Source organism: Ixodes scapularis, unplaced genomic scaffold (assembly GCF_016920785.2).
Source record: "Ixodes scapularis isolate PalLabHiFi unplaced genomic scaffold, ASM1692078v2 PGA_scaffold7__128_contigs__length_106722199, whole genome shotgun sequence".
NCBI lineage: Eukaryota > Metazoa > Arthropoda > Arachnida > Ixodida > Ixodidae > Ixodes > Ixodes scapularis.
In genome coordinates this window covers 39,168,049-39,189,664 of record NW_024609882.1, presented here as the reverse complement: position 1 = coordinate 39,189,664, position 21,616 = coordinate 39,168,049, and the positions used below count along the sequence as shown (strand labels likewise).

General features: G+C 45.0%; 1 protein-coding gene across 1 annotated transcript in view; it reads right to left on the bottom strand.

Annotated features, from left to right (window-relative positions):
* LOC8029804 overlaps window positions 1-21,616 on the bottom strand; it is a 48,026-nt gene that overhangs the window by 7,400 nt on the left and 19,010 nt on the right. Inside the window, exons 6-7 of the mRNA XM_040503821.2 lie at window positions 5,928-6,043; window positions 595-699 (exon numbers count right to left, since the gene is read on the bottom strand). Coding sequence (XP_040359755.1) covers window positions 595-699; window positions 5,928-6,043 — 221 coding nt within the window. The remainder of the gene's footprint in view (window positions 1-594; window positions 700-5,927; window positions 6,044-21,616) is intronic.

The window sequence follows — 21,616 nt, the reverse complement described above, 5'->3', positions numbered from 1 at the left end:
CGGTTTTTAGGACTAAACAGTGTGATGCAGTAACTAGCAAGTGATTTGAACTTGTTCCAAAGCGCGTTAGTGGTAGTGACTGTTTAATCATAAAGCTCGTGAAAGTCGTTCAATTAATGGGCAAGATAATTTTGTACGTAGGCATCATCAGCTTGTTTAAAGTCAAGCACATATTTGGCCAAGGCATCATCAGCTTTGTTGAAGTCAACTACGCGAAGGAAACTGTAGACGAATGATATTTTGGCTTCACATCAATACATTTACGCCACCTGAAGAATGATTTTTGTATAGATTAAGCGTATTTTCTGCTTTAGTAGTACGCTAACTGAGCGCGCATATGTTTATGTCGCCGCCGATCGAATCAGGCGTGTACTCACAAACTATGTTTTAATTCATTATACGTAAAGCCAAGATTTGAGCACACTTTCCGAGCCACACCTTTTCCTTCTTTTACAAAAGTAAGAAATTAGTATACTTGTGTAATATTTTCTGATAAAGGTATGAAATATTTTTGCTGCTTGGTTTAAGCAATTTTGACTTATCTGGAACGCGTACGCTGTTGAATCAAGGTTTAAAATCAGTGTGAACATTTACCTGCACATTTCGCTGAAAAGGAGGCAGTAGTCTTTGCAGACTCCTTCTTTGGAGTGGAAGATTTCGTCAGGAGTCAGCTTGCTTTCAATATGCTTCCAGTTGTAGCTGAAAATAGGGAAGCCTCTTAATTAACTTATCACCTTCCCCGTTCACTGAAGATCCGTCGCCAATATCAAGAGAATGCATTTCTCTTTCGTAGCTACAGAAATATTGGTGCCTAAAATTCTTGCCTACCAATTGATCATTTTGACGTAATCATGATACATCAATATTAATCTGACAAACTTCAAATTTTCATTACACAAAGTCATCAAAGACTTTGATGGAGTACTGTAGAACTTAATTTGGGATCCGGATAGGCCACGTTATATTCACAAGTTTTGTTTAATATGCGCTAGCTACAAATCAACTTTTTGCCATGCCCTGATTACAAGAATTGCTATATAAAAGCTCACTGCGCTTCCAACTGCCTCCATAAAACTGTAACGCCCGACATCAACCAAAATGCAAAAGGTAGTTACTCAGACTGCGGTAAATTACACTGCATTCAATGCTTCAGTGCTGCAGAGGGTTTTGTAAGTAAACAAAAAACAATATGATTATATTTCTCAGTCTGCCTTTCTTTTTTAAAGTAGATATCAAGCTAGGGCCGCACTTTATATAACGTGCAAAGAGCAATACTAGATAATTCTTAGTCGGCCCCCATGGGCGCCTGGCGTCGCAGATGTACACGAGCAATTTATCCAGTGCAGTACTATCGCTAGCCTGGGGTCTTTAACGTGCACCACGCAGTAGTGATACACGACCGCACGCCGGTACGATGCTCACACAGATCGAAATGGGCAGGAGTGGGGATTCAACCCAGAATCCCTAGGCTCTGCAGCGCGATCTTTCGATGCCCGGCCGAGCCGGCATTATTAGATGCTGTCACTGTCATTTATTAAGCTCCCACAAGACGTTTGCTTGCAAAGGCACAATTATGTTGGAGCTTACTAATTAACCTTCGTCACCAGTAGACTAAGGCGCCACTTGTCTTGCATGCTCCGGCTATACTCTGAACTTCTGCAGCAGAGTACGAAACGGCTGGCGCTGCAATCCACTGGTGACGAACATTGAAATGCAGGTGGAGAAGGGGGGGGGGGGGGGGGGGGGGGGGTATGTGTTTTCTAGAACATTATGCGAACTGAGTTGGCGTAAATTGTCCGCAGAAACCAGGTTCGCGTGAAAGGAACCGTCTGCGAACGCGCAGCATCGACAGAGGCGTTACCGTAGCGGCGTGAAGTCAGGGAGTTGGTGTATATAGCCCCTAAATGAGCAACCTATGCCTATAGTATCCACACTCTGTTCTTCAATGGGGTTGTGGGCGCCGCCATTTTGTTTCCCAGAGCAGCAAAGCGGGCGCAATTGGCGATTGTTACAATTCGAAAATGCGATTCTCTGAGCTCGAGATGCCGTGTCCGAGAGCTAGGCGATATCGTTTTGCTCTGCCGCGCACCGTTTTGACATTTCTGCAGTACGGATAAAAGACGTTTCCTACGATTTCAGATAGAGCTTCAGATAGTAAACCGGATAACAATGAGTTTATGCAACAAGATGGCTAAAGTGTAGTTCCTATTGAAGCGTAGCCAATTTCGTGACTCTAGCTTGAACCGTAAAAGCTGGCTCACACATTTGCGTCTGAGCGAGCTCGACCGCGTTTATAAAGCAGCCGTTAGACAATTGTGATCTGCGTGTATAATCCTTTTTTCTTTTTTTGAACGTACATTTTTTTTTTTTTTTTGGGGGGGGGGGGGGGGTCGGGGACTTGACATATTTTGGACAATATTAAAAGCGATAATTTTTCATAGATAGTGCATAGATTTCACCTCACCAATACTTCGAAAGCCATGCAGATCGCATATGTTCAAGGTCTAGCATAAAAGGCGCCACTCTGTTGTCTATTTGTTTTTGTTTTTTTCGGTTGTAAGCGACTACAAGAGAGCACAATGCAATGGATACTGCTCCAACACAAATCCGTGAACCAGACTTAAGGCAATTCGAGTGTCATCGGCCAGCCTGCCTCCTCCATCCGTACATAGCGTAACGTAGCTCTCTGCACAACACTAAATTAAACCAGGCCTCAGTCTTCCTCTTTTTCTCTCTCTCTCTCTCTCTCTGTCCGACCGATTCATGCGAAAATTGATGGAGCCCGACGCAAAACCGCTTCTTACTAATGAAAAGGGGCTCCCGAGAGCTCGGTTAGGGCGCCTGCGTGAGAGAGAGAGCGAACTACCCCCGACGCCGTGTGTATACACCTCGGCGCTGCGGCAGCCGCTCCGTTTTAGCCATGCTCGGCACACACAGGCGAAGCCATCCGAGGCATGCTCATCCATTATGCAAAGCTCGCCCCGGGTCCGATCCCAGGCCATGAGATACGGAGCGTCTGTCGGTCAAGGTTCCGGGCAGCTGCGTGCAGTGCGCTCGTTGGTCTTTCATTCCGACAATGATGTCTCTTAACGGCGTTGAGTTTGTTTGTCTGCGGAATGGCCGGAGTCAAGTGGAAGCCAGAGGACCGGCCGAAACGGCGGTTATTGTTTAATGTTGTCACCTGCAACCGTGTAATAGCGGTTTATAATAAACTTATTAATCTCGCATGCAGTCTTTGAAAGGGAAACGGAAACTTAAACGAGTTACTGCGGGAGGTTCATGCCACGCCTCATTCTTGTGAATATCCTTTAAACTCATTGTCTATCTCATTGTTTAAACTCACTTCTTGCTTGAACAACGTTCTTTGTCCGAACTCGGTGCTTGTTTAAGCAACATCCTTTAAAGGAATTGCACATTGTTTGAATTCATTGCTTGTTCAAACAACACTGTTTGAACACATCGCTCATTGTTTAAACGAGATGCCAGTTTAAACAATATTGCTTGGTCCCACTCGGGGTGTCGAACTGAAACTCTTCGGTTCGGTTCAGGTTACGGCTCAGATATTTCGGTTTGGGTCAGGTTCACCTTCGGTGTGGAAAAAATAACGGTTTGAACCGGTTTAAACCGGTCCATACCTGTTCATATAACGGTTCATGGAAAAGTGAAACATTTTACCGAATTTTCGCACACCTCTGCTGCCATGAAGGGGATTACTACGGTAAAAACTAAGCGTTCATTAATTGATCTTGCGCACTCCATCTGTTCATATGAATGATGTTCAAAAATTCAAGACGTGACATGGGGCTGGGTACCTCCCTTTTATTCACCAAGCACAAAAATAAATCTATCTTCTGCAGAAATTGACGAGTGCCCTTCAAAAATTGTTACTTGCATACGCCATATTAATTTTACTGATGTTTACGCTCTGACTTGGCTGCGTGAAACGACCAGAGGAAAAAGACGTATGTCTGGGCTCAATCGCATATGTTGGCGTGATACTATGTATTTGAACTTCAAGAAGGACCTTTGCGCGCTGACTTGCGTTTCCAAAACTGCAAGAGCGACGAGCACAACGGTTTAGAGAAGCTCGATTCAGCGAATGCCGTTTTACCGATCCCAGTTTGTCGAATCGCCTTATAGAGAAGCTCAGTTTGGAGAAAGGGGTGACAAACCTCCTCTTAACGAGTTCGGCCGCTACGAGGGAGCGTGTACGGGTGGGCAAGGTAGGTTAACATTTTTCGAATGAGCCGCCGCAGACTGTTGGACTGTCGCCGCGAAGCGCCGTAAACACGGAAAGGAGGGGGGGGGGGGGGGGGGGGGGCAAGTGATACACGCGCGAAGTAGGGCATCTTTTTTTAGACAGCGTCGCCTCTTCTGTAAGCGGCTCTTCTCTAAACTCAGGCACCGCTTTCTCTCTACCGAGCTTCAATAAAACGAGCCCGTTCTCTAAAACGTGATTCGATGAAATGGCGTTTGGTCAACCGTAGTGAAGCTAAATTTGAAACTGCGTTGTTATTTCCGCGGCGGCTCAATGCGTCATCTCGTCGACAGATGGCGTCAGCTTTTTGCCGGGCGTAGAGTGCCTTCATACACACGCGCGCTTTTGCTTGAGTGGTGACATCTCAGCCATTTTTCCGCCCAGTTGTTTTTTTATGCATTTTCAAGTGCGCGCTATCCGGTGTCACTCAGCTCGAGCGCGTAGCTTTGGCTAATGCATAGACGCCATTTTACCGCCCAAGTCACGCACCGAGTGCGCGAGAGTGTCACGCGCTGGCACATTCAGCGCAACAATGGATGTCTTCACCCTAAGACAGACAAACATGTAGGCACCCTAGCCGGGCGCGTGGGCGCGATGAATTTGAACAGCTCAAGCGGATTTTTTGACAGTCATTAACAGCGGTTATTAACCTTCATCTTTGTAAAATACACTTAGAAAAATATTTTCATAAGTGGAAGCACCTTGCCCCCAGCGCTAAGCCTCTCAAAATTTCTGGCGCACAGCGCACGGAATCGCAGCGCGAATGCGCGCCCAAACCGTTTGGCGAACCGGCTCGGAACGGTTCTTTAGTTTTGCTCCGATTCATGCTCAGCTACAAGATGGTGCCGAACACTTCGGTTCGGGTTTTGTTCCGGTTCGAGCAAAATTAGTGCTTCTGTTAAGGTTACGGTTCAGTTACAGTTCGAGACCCTGGTCGCGTTGCTCATTGTTTGAACGCATTGCTTGCTCATATAATTATGAAACTCACTGTTCATTGTTTTAATAGTTTCCTTGTTTGAATCCATTTCCCCTTATTCGAACACACTTTGCATTGTATAAAATATTTGTGTGTTCTAACAACATTGTTTAAATTAATTGCTCAGTGTTTGAACTTACTGTTTGTTCAACCAACACGGTTTAAATTCATTGCTTGTTTAAACAACATTTTAACGCATTTCTTTTTCAAACATAATTCTTTGAACTCGTTCCTCATTTTGTGCGTTCACTGCTTTTTCAAACAACATTGCTTGAACTCACTGCGCCTTGTTTGAAGTCGTGTCGCTTGTTCTAACAACATTGCTTGAACTCGTTTGGTCATTTTTGTTTAGCTCACTGCTTGTTCATACAGAACTGTCTGAATGCGTTACACATTATCGTGAAATCGTTGTTTGTGAAAAAGCCGACTCGGTCACATGAGTTGTGGAAACAGCGCATGCCCAAAAACCCGTCTTGCGAGAAGCCAATTGCTTCCGCGCGTGTGCAGTTCGACAGTTAGCGCCACTGCCGTGCCGTAATGTTTGAAGAAAAAAAAACTTGTTTGCGCATGTTGCGGAAGCCAGAGCGATACAGCACATAGAGATGCTCGGCATGAAGTGACGTCTGAAAACGTTACGTGAATTTCGTCTGCGTGAAATCAAGGAAGGTGGCCGGAACGGAAGGAATTTCTCACCCGATATTCTCGGCGATCCATCGAAAGAACATACGCACTTTCTGGAGATCGTTTCGACAGTAGGAGACCAAGTGGCGAACCAGACTGTTCAGCGAACCGAGAGAGCTCTCGGGAACCTGCGAAAAGACGTCGTCGCGTGTAAACATTAAGCCTGACCATGTGTTCACTTTGAGTAGCTGTGCGTTACAATGAGAAACAACATGAGCGAGTCTAAAGCGACACGTTTGTCATCGACCGCGTGTTCACCGAATACCATGAGACCCCAAAACGTCAGAGCGTTGCAGCCTCTCAAATCCGAGACCAGAGAGTGGCTAGAAGTGACTTATTTGGCAAGTAGAGGCTAAGGAAGTCTGTGTGTGTGTGTGTGTGTGGGGGGGGGGGGGGGGGGGTTCTGTTTTTTTCCCTTGAATTGTGGGTGTACACTCCGTTTCACTTGTACATACACTCACTATCACCGATTAAAACAATAACGCACAATGAATGTGGCGTGATTCTGCGCTCTCTTTTCTGCGCGTGATTTGTGTACCCGGTTATAGCGAAGTCATACAAAAAAAAAAAAAAAGCTAGCATCGTGATGATACACTTTTAGCGTTGATTAATTGGCTTCGTCAGATAGTATCGTCAGCTGCGGTCGGCTCACTTAAGGTCAAACGGAGTCGAACGAATATCATGAACCGACCCCCCCCCCCCCTCTCTTTTTTCGTCCCCCTACCCTTTCTTTCTTTTTCTTTTTTTTTTGCTCCGAAATTATTTTTTGAGACGTATTCAATGTTTAATCTCGAAATATTTTTTCAATTAATATTCCGGATTTACTGAACGTTTCTCCTCCTTTGTCTCGGGTACTCACGAATGATCAAGACGTCGACAGAGGTAAAGGGGTCCCCGAAATGACCCCATGTTTTAAGCTTATCAAATACGTATATGAGTGTGGAACACAGGAGTGTGGAACGCAATCAACTCGTCCGCGAATGGTCAAGTTCGCGTTCGCCGCCAATGTGTAATGATAGATGTTATAAAATCTAGTATTGATCAGTTTTAGAAGGTCCCGTCTCCCTAGTACAATATTGGCACCGGAATATTGTGCAGCTATTTCCATTCCTTCCAGCTCCTGCCAGCTCGCCTGGTTCTGGTGACGTCCTCGGGCTGTCATAACGTTCCCTGAATGTCCTGTTGACGTCTGTACTGCCCCAAGTGCTCTAAAGAGTCCGCTTAGAGCGCTCTTGGTCTTGTGAAAACGATCCGCAAAAACTCTACGATGTCAGACGAACACTCTAATAAAAAAAAGGAGGAAAAAGGTAGCAAATGTGCGTTTTCCTCCCTTCTACTGTCGCGCCCCCAAGCGGACACGAGAAACAGGGAGGAACGAAAGGTTTTTCTCCTTCTCCAGGCAGACGGGAGAAAGCTTTCGCCCTCCCAACTCATCTTCTCTTTGTTTGGTTTTTCGAACACGTCACGCGTGGTGTTTAATAAACGTTGTTGAGTTGATCGAGCTTCAGCGACACAGAAGGCCGCCTGTAATTCCGTCTCCCAGCCCAATCATGCACAACGTTTTGGTTGCATTCACGTTTTTACCGCTGATTTTGTCAAACGAGCCAACAAAGCCGTTAGAAACAGCGAAGTTCCAGAGCAATGCCAGCAGCGCTGTGTACACTGGAGCTCAGGTGGCCACCTCCGGATTGCGGAACGACGTGTCGACGTTGACGACGTTATGGAAAGCGCGGAAACTGCGTCTAAGACAGGCAGGTGTGGCTGCCGGATGCCTGCGTGTCTTCTGTGCTAAGTTCGGTTCTGTTTTCCGATGCCAAGTGCCAACCGGCAATTAATGTGGTTTTGTATTCCTACGTGTCAGCTACATAGCTGCAACATCGCGGTGGAAGTGTTGTGCGCGTTGTGCGTTGTGAACGAAGACTGGAATTCTCGGCGATGTGATCGTGTGTTCGCAGGTGTCGCCGGTTGACATTGTGCCTTACATTAAATATTTTAAGACCGCTTGAGGGGTTACGGTACAATCGATCGACTCGCGGATAGTCAGGTTGGAACGCTGGTCTGAACCGTAGCTCCTATAGTACTGTGACCAATGGGGCTGTCATCTGCGATGTCCTGTTGTCCCGTCTCCGAGAGCGATTGCGCCCTGTTTGAAGAACTGAGCAGTCTTGAAATATGGCGGAAAGTACGTATATTTACAGTTTTGAATTTGAACATTAAGCGAGGATGGTGAAAGAAATCGTCGAAACAAACTATAATTTATTTTGCTGTATAGATATACTACGTTTCATGGAGAAACTGCCCTCCAAGTGACGCGCTGGGATGAGCGCTAAAAGTTTCTGAGCTCATCACGGCTTAAACCTGAGGTGCGCAAGTCGCAGCTTTGACTGCATTCATGTTGATACAAAAGTGATTTATCTGCCCGTGAAGCATCCATTTCAGCTAAGTGAGTACCCCTTCTACAGAAATTAATTCAAGACGGCAAGTGCAGCCACACGCGAACAGCACGAATAGAAAAACAAATACTACGATAGATAAACTGGCTACGACGTGTTCTGCGGGGAAGCCAACACATATCTTGGAACCGCAGTGGAGTCGCTTGTTTTATTGTATTGCAAATAATTACGGCATGAGCGTTTACCTTTTACTAACAGATTCATCCAATGAGCCGTTCAAAACACTTTCAGAGGTAGGACATTACTGAAAAAAGAATCCACATGCTGGGAACATTATTTATTGCGTGGGTGATCACCGAGAATATCCGTACCTCCAAAACGACGAGTGTAAAATGTGGACACGGAGTGTGCTGTTTTATTAATTTTTGTATATGGCCTGTATGTGTATGCCTTCGTTGTATATGTTCAGCTGATGCTTGTTGTACGCGTAATGTATATACACGTGTGTGTACAATAAATGTGTCTGAAGCGCAATGGTGGCGTGAACAAATAAAAATGTGTTTGTACAACATGAGTTCGGTGGTACCTAACGCAGCCTAGCAAAGCTACTTGCATCTACTCTGCTTGACCCTGCTATCTGGTAGCAAGCGATTTCGCCTTCTTTTACGCTCCGCTGCCTCGCGATAATTTCTGGTTACCGTGCAACATAAAGCGATATATGCTGCTTTGAATTTGTTGCTTTGAGAGTTGCTTTTTGTTTCACGAATGGCTAACCACTCCTCCGTAATGTCCGGTTCTGACGAAGAAATTTCGGCTCGATGAACAAGGTAAGACGTAAAGTGCGCGAAGTAACTGGGAATCGGCTGTCTCCGTTCAACATCGCAGTGCTGACGACTAGAGCACCGAGTGACTGCTTTCGAAACGCAAGTTTCTTTGCCTTCGGGGGAAGCTGGCTTCGGAAATAAATACAGTTCGCGGAAAGCTTGTGTTACGCATTTATTTGCTGCTCCTCTCGCCCCGTAAAAGAGACTTTGCGTCCTCGTTAAGCGTTATTGAGCTCGACTTGCTCGATTTAGGTCCGCCATAACGATATGCAGACGATGGAGGAACTTTGCTGCCGTGCTTTCAGGAACGAAAGTTTCTCCCTTTCTGAAGGAACATAGGTTACATGAACGTTCCTCTCTTTGAGGAGAGCTATGTAGACTCTTTTTTTCTAAGAGAACACATCATGGTGCTTTGAGCATTGACAACCCAGACACAGAGCCGTGATGAACACCAGAGATAGGTGCCGGCGCAGGAGTGCCTCACAGCCTGTCCTCTCAACGAGTCTAGTAGATTTATACTGCTCGCTCGATCTCGCTCGGACTAGAGACGAACGCATGTCTTAGACAATATAATCATCAGGGGTTACGCTAAAGCAGGACCTTGGAAGACTTGGGCATGCCCATGCCCCCTCTGCTTTTATGCATATACGGGTTCAAAAAAAAATGGTTAGACGCATGAGCGCACGTGATCACGCAGGCTCAAAACGTAAATGCAGATGCAGATGACTTCTAACATGGACAGGCACACAAATAGCAATGCGTGTACATAGACATTCGCACATTCAAGAATAGTACAAAAACACACATATGGGTCATTCTCCCGAAAAGTTCTACATTGGTATAACCGATTTATTGATTTAATAATTGATAGTTGTGATCATTTTTTTTAATTTATTGTTGGGACAGCATGATGATGAAGGTTCACGAAAATAAATGCTTTAGATTATATTTAGTCGGCACATGTATGGACCAAATTGATTTTTGAATGCCTCCTATGGGTAATTACGGCAATTAGGCGGTATCTGTTAACTCTGACACAAGTTTCAAAGCGTTTCAATTTAGTTCTAGCAAACCGATTTCTCGACAGCTTAATTTAAAAAGCGTAGAAGTATGCCAAGCAACGTTTATGAAATGACCACACAGTTCAGTGTTGCCGAAGTGTTGACATATTTCTTTTATATAATTAGTAACAAAAAACGGATGTAACCGACTGAAACGTCAGCGGTGTAACGAAGATGATGTGGCTTAATATAAACAGTTCTGTCTACTTTATTCAGTATGTAGCCACCTACGCTTTTGAACCCTTTTCACAACGGCCGTACAAATCGCGATGTTCCCTTCGTGCAAAATGTATAGATCTTATAACCTAAAGAGTAGCTAGAAACAATTCCGTACTTTTTTAAATGTCAGAGGTGTCAGGCATACTTTGTGTCCTACTTTCTTTAATTTATTGATGAGAAACAAGCAGCATTGACAAAACTAATTTACGTTCCTACAGTTTTAAAACTATTCAATTTCAACGAAAAGTTTTATTTAAAAAATGTAATTTTCTTCAAATGTCAGTCGTGTCACGCGTCAGTCGTGTCACGCGCCAGTCGTGTAACGAGACAGTCGCGTCACGGGTCAGTCGTGTCATCGGTCAGCCGCATCGCCTGTCAGTCGCGTTACGGGTTGATCAGTGGAACCGCAGCCGACGATGCGCGCCGCCACTGCTACAGTTTTAAACGAGATAGTTCCGTACGCGCTCCGAATCCATAAACAATAAAAACTCTTAGCAAACCGTTGGTGTGACGCGCTTCCAATCATGCTTCAAAGGCTTCGGTGGTGCGGTACGCGGAACACGATAAAGGTTTGCTAAAAGTCCCTAATGTTAAATAAGAATGGTAAGTGCTAGTTGTATCTGAGAGTGCACTCTGAAATACAGAACTGCGCAAATGATTAAAGGATGGTGTAAACACTCAAACCAACTGCACTTATTTTTTTGTTTGTTGTTGTTTTTCTACAGAGGACTGTCACTACATCTTCTTTATTATTGTCTTCTGAAATATACTTTTCTCTCCAGATTAAAAACAACGCAGGAGAAAACAAAATCTAAAAATAAACACGGCACTTTCACGAGCCTATAAACTAAGGCTGAAGTATTGAGTCGAAATGACACCTCTCAGCTATAGTGAATAGTCCTAAATGGTTGCATATGAATACAAATTAGGGTCCTTGTGCAAAACCGTACAAGGTAAACAATGCAGCAAACTTATGCTTCCATGCTCGAACATTTAAGGCCTGTTCACACATACAGCGGAGCGCTAAGTTAGCGCTACGTGAGCGCTCCAAGGAGGGCTCATGTGGCGCTTCCTGGCGCGTGACTTAGTTCTAACACAGCGCGCGATTAGCGCTTCTGTAGCGCTTTGTTAGCGCTCCAGTAGCGCCTTGTTAGCGCTCCAGTAGCGCCTTGTTAGCGCTTTAGTAGCGCTTCTTGTACCGCGGTGCTGCGGATTAGCGCGTGCACTGCGGTTCCGGTTCCTGTGCTTGGGTGTGAATCAGCAGCACCATGGCGGACATGTGGGATGCTGAAATAGAAATGCGACCAATGCTCTTACATACGCGATTAGTGCATATGTTTGTGGACGGCTTAACGCCCAGAAGAGCCTTCTGGGTGCGCGACATCTTTCGCCACCAAGATACCGACAGGTATACCTAGTGAACCTTGTTCCTAGGCTGAGGGACCGAGACACAGAGCTCTTTCGAAGGCGATTATTTTTACATGCATGTCTTTGAAAGGGTCACGCATATGGAATAGAAAGCGATGAGGTCGTACCCAATCAATTAGTCGCTCAGAGTCCATGACTCTGGGTCGCCTGCCCGACCCTTTGCTTGGAGAGGGGCTGTTTTACTCCCTCTTCTTTCAATGCCAAAGGAAAAACAACAACAAAGGGATCGCCGTGCACGCGCTGTTCCGCAGCAGCAAGCACGGCACAAGGAGCGTGCAGAGCGCTAACAGAGCGCTTCTGTAGCGCTAACAGAGCGCTAACAAAGCGCTTCTGTAGCGCTAACAGAGCGCTAACAAAACGCTTCTGAAGCGCTAACAGAGCGCTACTGAAGCGCTAACCGAGCGCTAGATCACGCGCTAGGAAGCGCCACATGATCAGCGCTCCTTGGAGCGCTCACGTAGCGCTAACTTAGCGCTCCGCTGCACGTGTGAACCGGCCTTTATTCGCACTTTCCACCGGCGCCCTGAAGCAGACAGTATCAAATGGCGCTTTAAAATGGCCAACGGCATCAACCTGCGCTCTAAAGCAGACGGCATCACGCATGGCGCGACTGCCGTCTCGTGTAGGCCGAGGCTATAGTATACCTCCATTTACTTTTTGAGAGAGAATTTCGTCAGCTTTCTTCACCGGGAATTTTACCGGTTTGCCTTTTGGTGGTCTGATCATTTGTAGTCTGCTTTCCCCAGTTAAGTTTTGGGAACTCTCCTAACAGCTTATTTATTTTACTCCTCTTTGTGCCTTGTGTTAGTGTTTGCGTGTTTTTTATATTAAATTCATTCATTTGCGTTTTGGCTGTAGATTCTGATTATCAGTTTTATACTCGGCTGACTTGTATAAGCCTGCAGTTCTCACGTTTGGAGAAACGTCCCTGGTGGGAAAAATTCGATATAATTAGGTTGTGTTTACGTAGTGAGTCGCCATAGTCAGTCACACTGATATCAATTTGTGAAATAAAAACAAAATAAGAAGGTTTACAAAATATAATTTTATTCTTTTGATCATTTTTTTTTAATGGAAACCACAGAGTGCAATAATTGAAGTTCTCCCCTCCGCCCGCATCCACACACCCACAAACACACACGAAAAAAGAAAGAGCGACACGGGGCTTTGTAGATGCTGTGAACGACGGGTTTTTCGCAATCTCATTATATCGTGATTTACGGTCAAAACGGAACTTATTGAAATAATTCGGGGGTTCTAATTTTTGCGACACGTTCGGATCTCAATATAGATTCCAGTGTGTTTGCATTTTACCGGAATTGATGGAGGGACCTGTTTTTCGCAAATTGTAGGCGATTCACGAAATTCGCGAAAATGAGGTACTTGCGAAAATCAAGTTGTTTACGGTGTGTGAAAAAAAAATAACATCGTGATTGCTTATCTGTTCTTGCGCTATAATATATGTCTTATTTCCTGTACAGATGTATAACTGTTAAACAGAACGTGGATATGCTGATGAAAAAAATCTAATTGTCCTTTAAACTTAATTTTCTTGGCGTTGAGACGCAACAGTTGGAACCTTTTTCTATTTGTTTTGCAAAATAGCAGCCCTCATTAAAATATTACTTCGCCTGGAAACAAAAGCTGACTGTATCAATTAAGAGCATGCTATTTCAGATGTAAATCACTCCACATTCGTCAATATTTATATCGTGATAAGCGCAAGAAAAGTTTAATTATTTTGGATAGCCATTACTAATTTTAGTTGGTTACATTTTACAATATCTTGAATAATAATTAAAAAAAAAAAAAAGAATATCTGGGACCTCGGCCATGCTTTTCATCAAGATTACCATTTATTCGCCTAATAGTCCATAAAATATTAAATACAAAAATCAATGTCGAAACAATTATATTTTCTTGGATTCAAGATTAGCAATAAAATGGCTAAGTAGGCTAGTTTGTACTGGTTTAACTGGACAATCGAGTCAAAAATACGTGGGCACAAGAAAGTGAGTGTTTTTTCAATACACGTTCAGTCGTAAGTGGCACTTGTTCCTCTCCCGTCTTTCTCGTGTCCACGTATTTTTGAGGCGCCTTTCCAGTTAAACACATACATTAGGACTGTACATGAGCAAACTTATTCGTGTATTTGCGCACTTGCACATTCACAACCAAAGTTCAAATTTTTGAGCGCACGAACTGACGCTTGAACGGGTCGTCAGTGACGTTTTTATTTATTCCTTTATTTAGTAATAAAATACAATCAGTTCCTCATTGGACTACATTAGGAGAGGCCGTTAATACAATATCTTACAATATACAACCAAATGAAGAAAACGCAACTCGTAGTAAAAAGCAAGGTTGTGGAATCAGAAGCTAACAAACTGAAAAACAGATACTACGAAACAGTCGGAATTAAACATAGCTCAAGAGTAACATGTAATGTATCTTTGGAGTGTCGCTCTGCTAACAGCAGGTTCAACTTAAGATCTCTGCACAAAAAGGGTAACCAAAAGACTATCACGTTCGATCAATGTTAATTGGTTGTCCCTGAATCTGTTACAAATATTGCCTAGCTTGAAACTCCACGAAACAATCTCCATGAATCATGTCTATTTCAATCTGTCTAGAACAAGATGTGGCCTCCGTAATTAAAGAGAAAACAATCTAAAAATAGCAGAACTCGCACGTTGTATGTGGCTACATAAGGATGCGGTCATGTGCTTGGACGCGGCCTTACTTTATCGTGGCGCATGGCCCTTCGTATAGGTAGTAAAGGGAGTATTCACTGGCGACCATTGTTGTGTGCGTGACTGCTGAGCGCGTGCTGACGTTGAGCTTCCACAGTTCTTTTGCAACATGCATTGAGCGCCATCAAGATTGCCGGTCTTTGCAGCCTATTAATGTGAGCTCGTTCTGAGCATGCGCTCTCAACATCGCCCTCAAATATGGCATTCAGTGAATACCCCTTTTCAACGGATTTATCGGCGTGACGATACACCGTCTACACCCGACCTCTTCGACATCGACTCCTGTACTGATCGTTGCCGAGGGAGGCGGGGCTGACAGGTCGGCGAGTATCAATGCCATATTGCCTTGTTGTTGCTTTTCCTTCACTTCTTTTTATTTTTTCCTTTTTTTTTTTAAGGCGGGACTCGCGCGAACTTTTTTCGGTCAGAATACCTTGATATAATGGTCGTTATTGATTACTCCTAGCACGAGTGTGTTTGTGTTTTGTTTTTTCTTGGTATTTTAAGACGGCTCCTGTATTTCGACCGGTTTCAAACACAGCTTCAAAGAGCGTTCCCAGCGACTCCAGCACTTTTGAATCTAAAATTATTTTGGGCACTGTATTAAATTCCTGTTACCACAAAAATAAAAAAACGTCATTTAAATTGAAAATTAAAAAAAAAAATAAGACGTATCAAAAGAACTTTTTTTTTGCGATTTTTTGGGAAATAATAGCCCTGAACGTAAGGTTTGTCTTTTGTAATTCTCGTTTAATGTTTTATTTAATAATTGCTTTTGATTTGCGACAATTATTTTCTAAATTTCTAAATATGGAACCCATGTTTGACTCGCTTGAGATTTTGATCAGTGTCCTCGTATGTCTGCCGATTTTCTACCCGGTCAATCCACCAATTGTTTTTCTTTATTATGTTTAACATAATATTTGTACTTCGATAGCCTTCTATGCACCCTAGTATGCACGGCGTACCGTAAAAATTAAACCATTTTTTTGTGTTTTTTTTAATTGCTTGTTAAAGCAGTTTTTGAAAGCTTCTTTTATTGCAAGCTTAGTCTAAGCGCCATCCTTTTTTTCCCTCGTTTTCGTGCGTCTTCCGTAGGCGGTAGTCACCTGTATAAACCCAAAATTACATTCATGTGTGGCTTTCTCGCTCTATTTAAAACGCGAGTAAGCATCGTGACACGTTTCTTCTTCAGGGACCTAACTCAGAAACGAGGCGCTATGAAATTATTCTCCCCCCCCCCCCCTTAAAACCTCGGTTTCACGTCAAAAAGTATTTTAGTGATATCATTTTTGTTTTCTCGACCTCGTTAATTACCAACCTCCCAGTATAGATCGCAATGATTAATTCTTTAGGTGTTTTAAAGAAATAGCTTAACGGGCGACACTTCGCCCGTAAAGACTCTCTTCGACCTTGTCTGTTGCCGCCGCCGCTACAGAAAAACCCTCATCGCTTCTCTTGGCGAGAGACCAGGAAAGCCGAGTTTTCCCGTCGGCCGCGCAGCGCTGAGTTTCTGAGGGGAGTCCCAGCATCCCGCCAGTAACGACGCGACGAAACGGGTCTTCCGTGTCGTCTGCTTGAAAGACTTGTTTTCAAACATGACTCACGTTGTTCGATATCCCACTTTAGCAGTATCCAATTGCTACGCGTAATGTTGGATGGTTTTAGAAACTTCCACCGCGCTTAGGCACTTATTTCACGGATCACCGAGCGCGTGCGGTGGTCGTCAGTAGTATCCACGACGCCAACCACGACGACTATGAAAATGAACCAACTCGCGCATCCGCCTCAAGTACGTAACGGCGCCTATCCAACCTCATTGCGCGACCCGCCTACAGCTATCGCTTTTGTTTCTTCGCACAATGTAAACAAAAGATACCGATATTTTGTTTTTGCATTTTTTAGGAGAGTGCTCAAGCACGTAAATGCTCGAGAGCGCATTCTTGTTTTGGCATTTGTTTATTTGTATATAATGTGGGTTTTTACCGTCACAATAAAGAGACGCTGTCATTTTTTGCTTTCCAGCACCACCTCCCGCCACATTTCTGCAGCTTTGTGTGCTGAAGATTTGGTCACCCCACGACACCACCCACATCATGGTGCTTCACTGATGAGTGCACTATACTTCGTCTCACCCTACGTTGGACTAAAGGCAAAAGCTACGGACCGCCAGGTCCAATCACGAGACACTTAGAAATTGTGTGGTATTTCGCTTCGGTGCACGGGTATCGGCGTATCGGTGCCTGCGTCTCGGATCACTGATGAGGGGACGGGTGGACAATGGTTCGAATCAAAGTGCACTGAGTGACTCAACAATTTTACATCGCAAAGAATGCAACGAAATATAGGCTCTTTGCAGCGTCGAAGCTATAGAAATGATGCGGCGCTTTTGGATTCGAGCATTATTCGTCCACTCCTAATCAATGTTAAGCGCGTCATAGTATAACGTGGAACGTGATTGGACCTGTGGCCCGTAGCTTTGGCCTTTAGTCCATCGTAGGATGAGACAAAGTATAGAGCCACTAAGTGAGCTGCGTTTAGAGTATCGGCATTCCGTTCCCCCACGTTGTTGTGGGCGCCACCATTTTGGTTCATATGCAGAGTAGATGCAACTGCCGATCATCATGATTCCAAAGGGCAACATCCTCAGTATTAGATAAGGCGTTACGAAGGTCATGTGATATTGCTTTGCTCTGTCGCGAACTGTTTAAACATTTTTGGAGGCCGGAAAAGCGTTTCCTGTGATGTTAGATAATGCTTCAGAAAACTGACAACCATGATTTTAAGACACAATGTGGCCAAGTGACGTTACTCTGAAACGTAGCTTATTTACCGGCACTAGGGTGCACCAGGCGTCGCCGTCGTTCACATGATGCCATCGCCATCTCTAGACACGTTTTTGTACAGCTTGAGTTTAATTTCCACAACGCGGCGAAACCTGTATACTGAAACTTTAGTAATCTTCACTCTAAAAAAACTAACCCAGTTCGTTTACTTTCCCCCAAAGCACTTGGTAGAGCCAGGGTCTGGGGAAACTCGGTGATAAACGAAACTAAAAATGTGCTTAAATTTAAAAAAAAAAGAAAAGAATACACTTCGCTCTGCGACACTGAACATCACATAAACGTGAAACGCCATGCTAAGTTTCAAAACACAAACTGTTTTTGTAATGCTAAAGCGTTAACTGTCCCATGGACCCAAGCCGGCGGCGTCTGCAACCACGAAAAACGTGCAAAAAGCCGGTGGCTTCTGTAACCGCTGTAGTAACCGCGCAAAGCGCGAAAGAAATTCCGAGCGAAACGGCTCCGAGATAGCCATTGGCTCGGAAGCGTCATAGTTCCAACGAACGCCACACCCACAGAGAAGCCCTCTTCGTGGCGCTCCGGCCCGCACGCCAAGGAGCTCGCTCGGCCGTCGCTCTGGTGTCAGTCGTCGTAATACCTCCTAGAGAAGAAGGCCGTAGCACTCTTCTCGTGACGTCGCATGTGAAGGCCGTCGGGGGCGCGCCTTGAAGCGAAGGCAACGCGCGTGGATCGACCGTCGTAACGCGTTTTTAGTCACATCCGCGTGTCTTATTAGCTCAAATGAAAGCTGCACATAGCAACGGGTCTAGAAAACATTTTATTACACGAGCAAAATACTACACCGCTCAATAATCGGTATGAAATGGCACGAGGTATACGTATAAGACGTCTATTGAAAAATGTGATTCTTTTGAGTCAAAAACATTGAGTCACGCAATTATTCTCGTAGGAATGCATATTTTATGCAGAAACACTTCGACAAAATGGCGAGACACGCAGTGATTGGAAACAGCAAAACAGATCAGTTAAAAATCAGGTAAACGTAGTCAACGCGGACAAGGGAAGACAAGTGTCACTTACGATGATCATGTAAGCGACGTTATCGCGTGCAGTCACTGAAATCTTGCATGACATCCCGGCCACATAGCAAAATTAATGTAATTTCGATAGAATGGCATTATGGGGTCGACAAATCCGCTCGCCGCGCTCGTATAATCACTCAAGACCGCGAGCTGATTAAATCTTATATCACTGAATGAAAATATATAAACTTTTCCGTGTGGCAGGGGTACTAAATTTACAACTAATTTACTTCTCCCTATGGGCTCGAGCTCCGTAGAAGAAAATATAACTTATTTTGTATATAATAATGCTCTTACCTTAATACAGTTAAGATTCTAGTATGAACGCGGTAAAGGCAATAAAATAACATTAGTATAAATAAACACAGAACCACAAACAACGCACTTTAATAATCACACAAACTTGTTTTGCTCCTTCCAGTGAAAACTAGATTACCGCGCATATTTACAAATGTCGACGCAACTGCGCACGAATAACGACAAAGAACAAATTCCAATCTATCACGCGATTAAAAAAAACGATTGCAGCATTTTACTTGCCTCCTACATGACCAAGAAAGCCTGTAAACAAGTTGTTTTTCACCTGTCGATCGTATCCATACGTCCCACAATATCCGTGACGAAAACATTTGAACACGAACTCCAAGTACCTCTCTCTGTCGAGACAGAGGTCTATCGATTAATCGACCAGAGTCATCGTTGGCTAGTTGTCACACATGTCACTCAAACCGAAGCAGGACTTGTTTCACGAATCCACGTAAATTCCGTAGTATCAAGCGAACACAAAAAAAAACTACCCGAGACTACGGTGATGACAGAAGTACGACGGGAAACAAGTCTCAAAAGTACCACACACGAGAGCAGCGGTGACGGAAGGCTTAACGTTGTCGACCTATATCTCTTGCTCGTGTGCGCTCCCTGCGGCAATGACTGTTTCTTTTTTCGGTTTCATTTCCTTCTGAAAAGTCTCAGCGTTCCTTTTCAGACAGTCAGAAGCTCAACCACAACGTAAATTTACCAGAATCGGGGCCCACTTGAAGGAAGATGTGACATCGGAGCCGGTTCTTTCGAAAAGTCTGGGAAGCTGCGGGACTGCACGTAGTCCCGCGGTTACGGGGATACTCATAAATATAAATTTGGTACTCTCAACCTTGTTAACGTGTTGTATATTACGCTTATATTATATATATAATAAATTGTACAAGACTGCGCCTTTAAAACGTATATTAATGGCGGATATACGCGCACGAACACCACCGCGCCGCTTGACAAGAAACGTTTGTTTCACGTCGATAGCATCGATAGCAGATATTTTCTCACGTAGTTGTGCCATGGCCTTCCTTCCTCTGACATTGTGACGTAACCTCTCAGAGCGCTATGGCCTTCTACTCTAGGAGGTGTTGGCCGTCGCTGGGAGAGAGGGAGAGAGGGGGTAGGGGCGGGGGGGGGGGGGGGGGGGAGGAGGCGGTTGCTTCTGCTCCTTTCGACGCCGAGGAACATGGCGGCTCCTGAGGCATCTATATCGTCAGCGGCCGCAACCTCGGCAGTAGCGAAACGTGGCCGTCCACGCCAGTATGCACCGCAGACAAACTAAGGGAGCGAAAGAACGACATTCAGGCTTGCGCATTCAGAACTCATAAGGAGTGCTTAGGTGTCCTCCGAACTTTTCTTAAATATTTTATACAAATGTTACTTGCAGCGATTAGTACTCCGAATTGCTTTGCAGGAAAAGAGACGTACCAGATTTCATGGAGTGTTCCTCGTCTCACCCTGCAATGGACTTTTTAAAAGCCTGCAGGCCACCATGCCTAATCACTGGCCGGTTGAAACCCACATGGTACGTTGCTCCGACGTGCGTAACAGTGCGGGCCTTTGGGCGCATCGGTGAGCATGTCGAATCGGTCTATCACGAGGTATCTAACCGGCTCATGATTATACGTGGCGGCCCATAGCTTTGACTTCGCTTTAAACCGTCATATGGTGAGATAAAGTATTTGTGTCTTGCACTGACGTACCATTAGTGGCAATTCTGGTCGTATCGCTGCTGACCGCGTACTTTATGAACCATGCATTTCGCACCATCAATTTCGTTTTTATTTTTTTTTTCTCGGCGAGTACAAGTAGGATATACCACCAGCATGATGCGATGACTCGACGTACAAGCTGTATTTAATTGCGGGCAACGTTAGTAGATTAGGGTTCTGGAACTCCGGAGGCAGTACCCCAGCCCCTTCAGTCCGCCTCCCGCAGAGCCGTATATTGGGAGAGTTTGGCCAATGGGCAGAGCCAAGGCTGCCGCCTGCGCTGAATGTTTCCCCCGTGTTTAGAGCGTAAACTAAAAGGGCGACACAGTGTCGACCAATCAGCAGACCTTGACGTCACGATATTGGAAACGATATTTAAAGCACGAAATAGAAGCGTTCAATCTCGCAGCAGCAAGACGACGCCGACGGCGGCGGCGTTTAGTGGACGCCTAACCGGGCGTCGTCGGTGTCTTAATCTAAGCCCTGGGCGTCGGTACCTAGGAGGCGGAAGCTTTCTGCTTTGACTGTGCTACGCCCTTGGAGCCTGGTGCTTCGACCCCAGTGAGCGACAGCACCATCATGCTCCTGCGGCTTTTTTGTGCAACCGTGCACCGATCAAACGGCAGGCTGCAGATCCCCTTGGCCCGCTGCTGGCGCGCCTCAACGAAATATGGACATCTTCAAATCGGACTAACATCCTCCGCAAAAGCAACAATCCATCTCGTCGTCATCTTGCATGTGTATACTCATCGCATTATCATTTGCATTAGACGCGGCACCGCAGGCCTCAATGGTACGGGCTGTTGCCTTTCCGCGGTGCCGTGGCTCTCAAGAGCCGAATAAAGACATTATATTAGCAATGATCGCAACTACACAGTGTGCTCTGGTCAAGAACGCGCGTTCCTTTATTCTACCGCTGAATATGGACTTGACGAGAACCTCACATCCGCCAAGTTTTCAGTCACCGAGAGTTACACCTTTTTACACCAGCGACGCTAAAACGGCTTACATTATTCGAGTCACATTTTTAGAGCTCACGACCACCGCTAGAAGCTGTTCCGCGGGCGGCCTGTGGTGGGCCACGATATGCTCGCCTATTCAAACGAATTAATG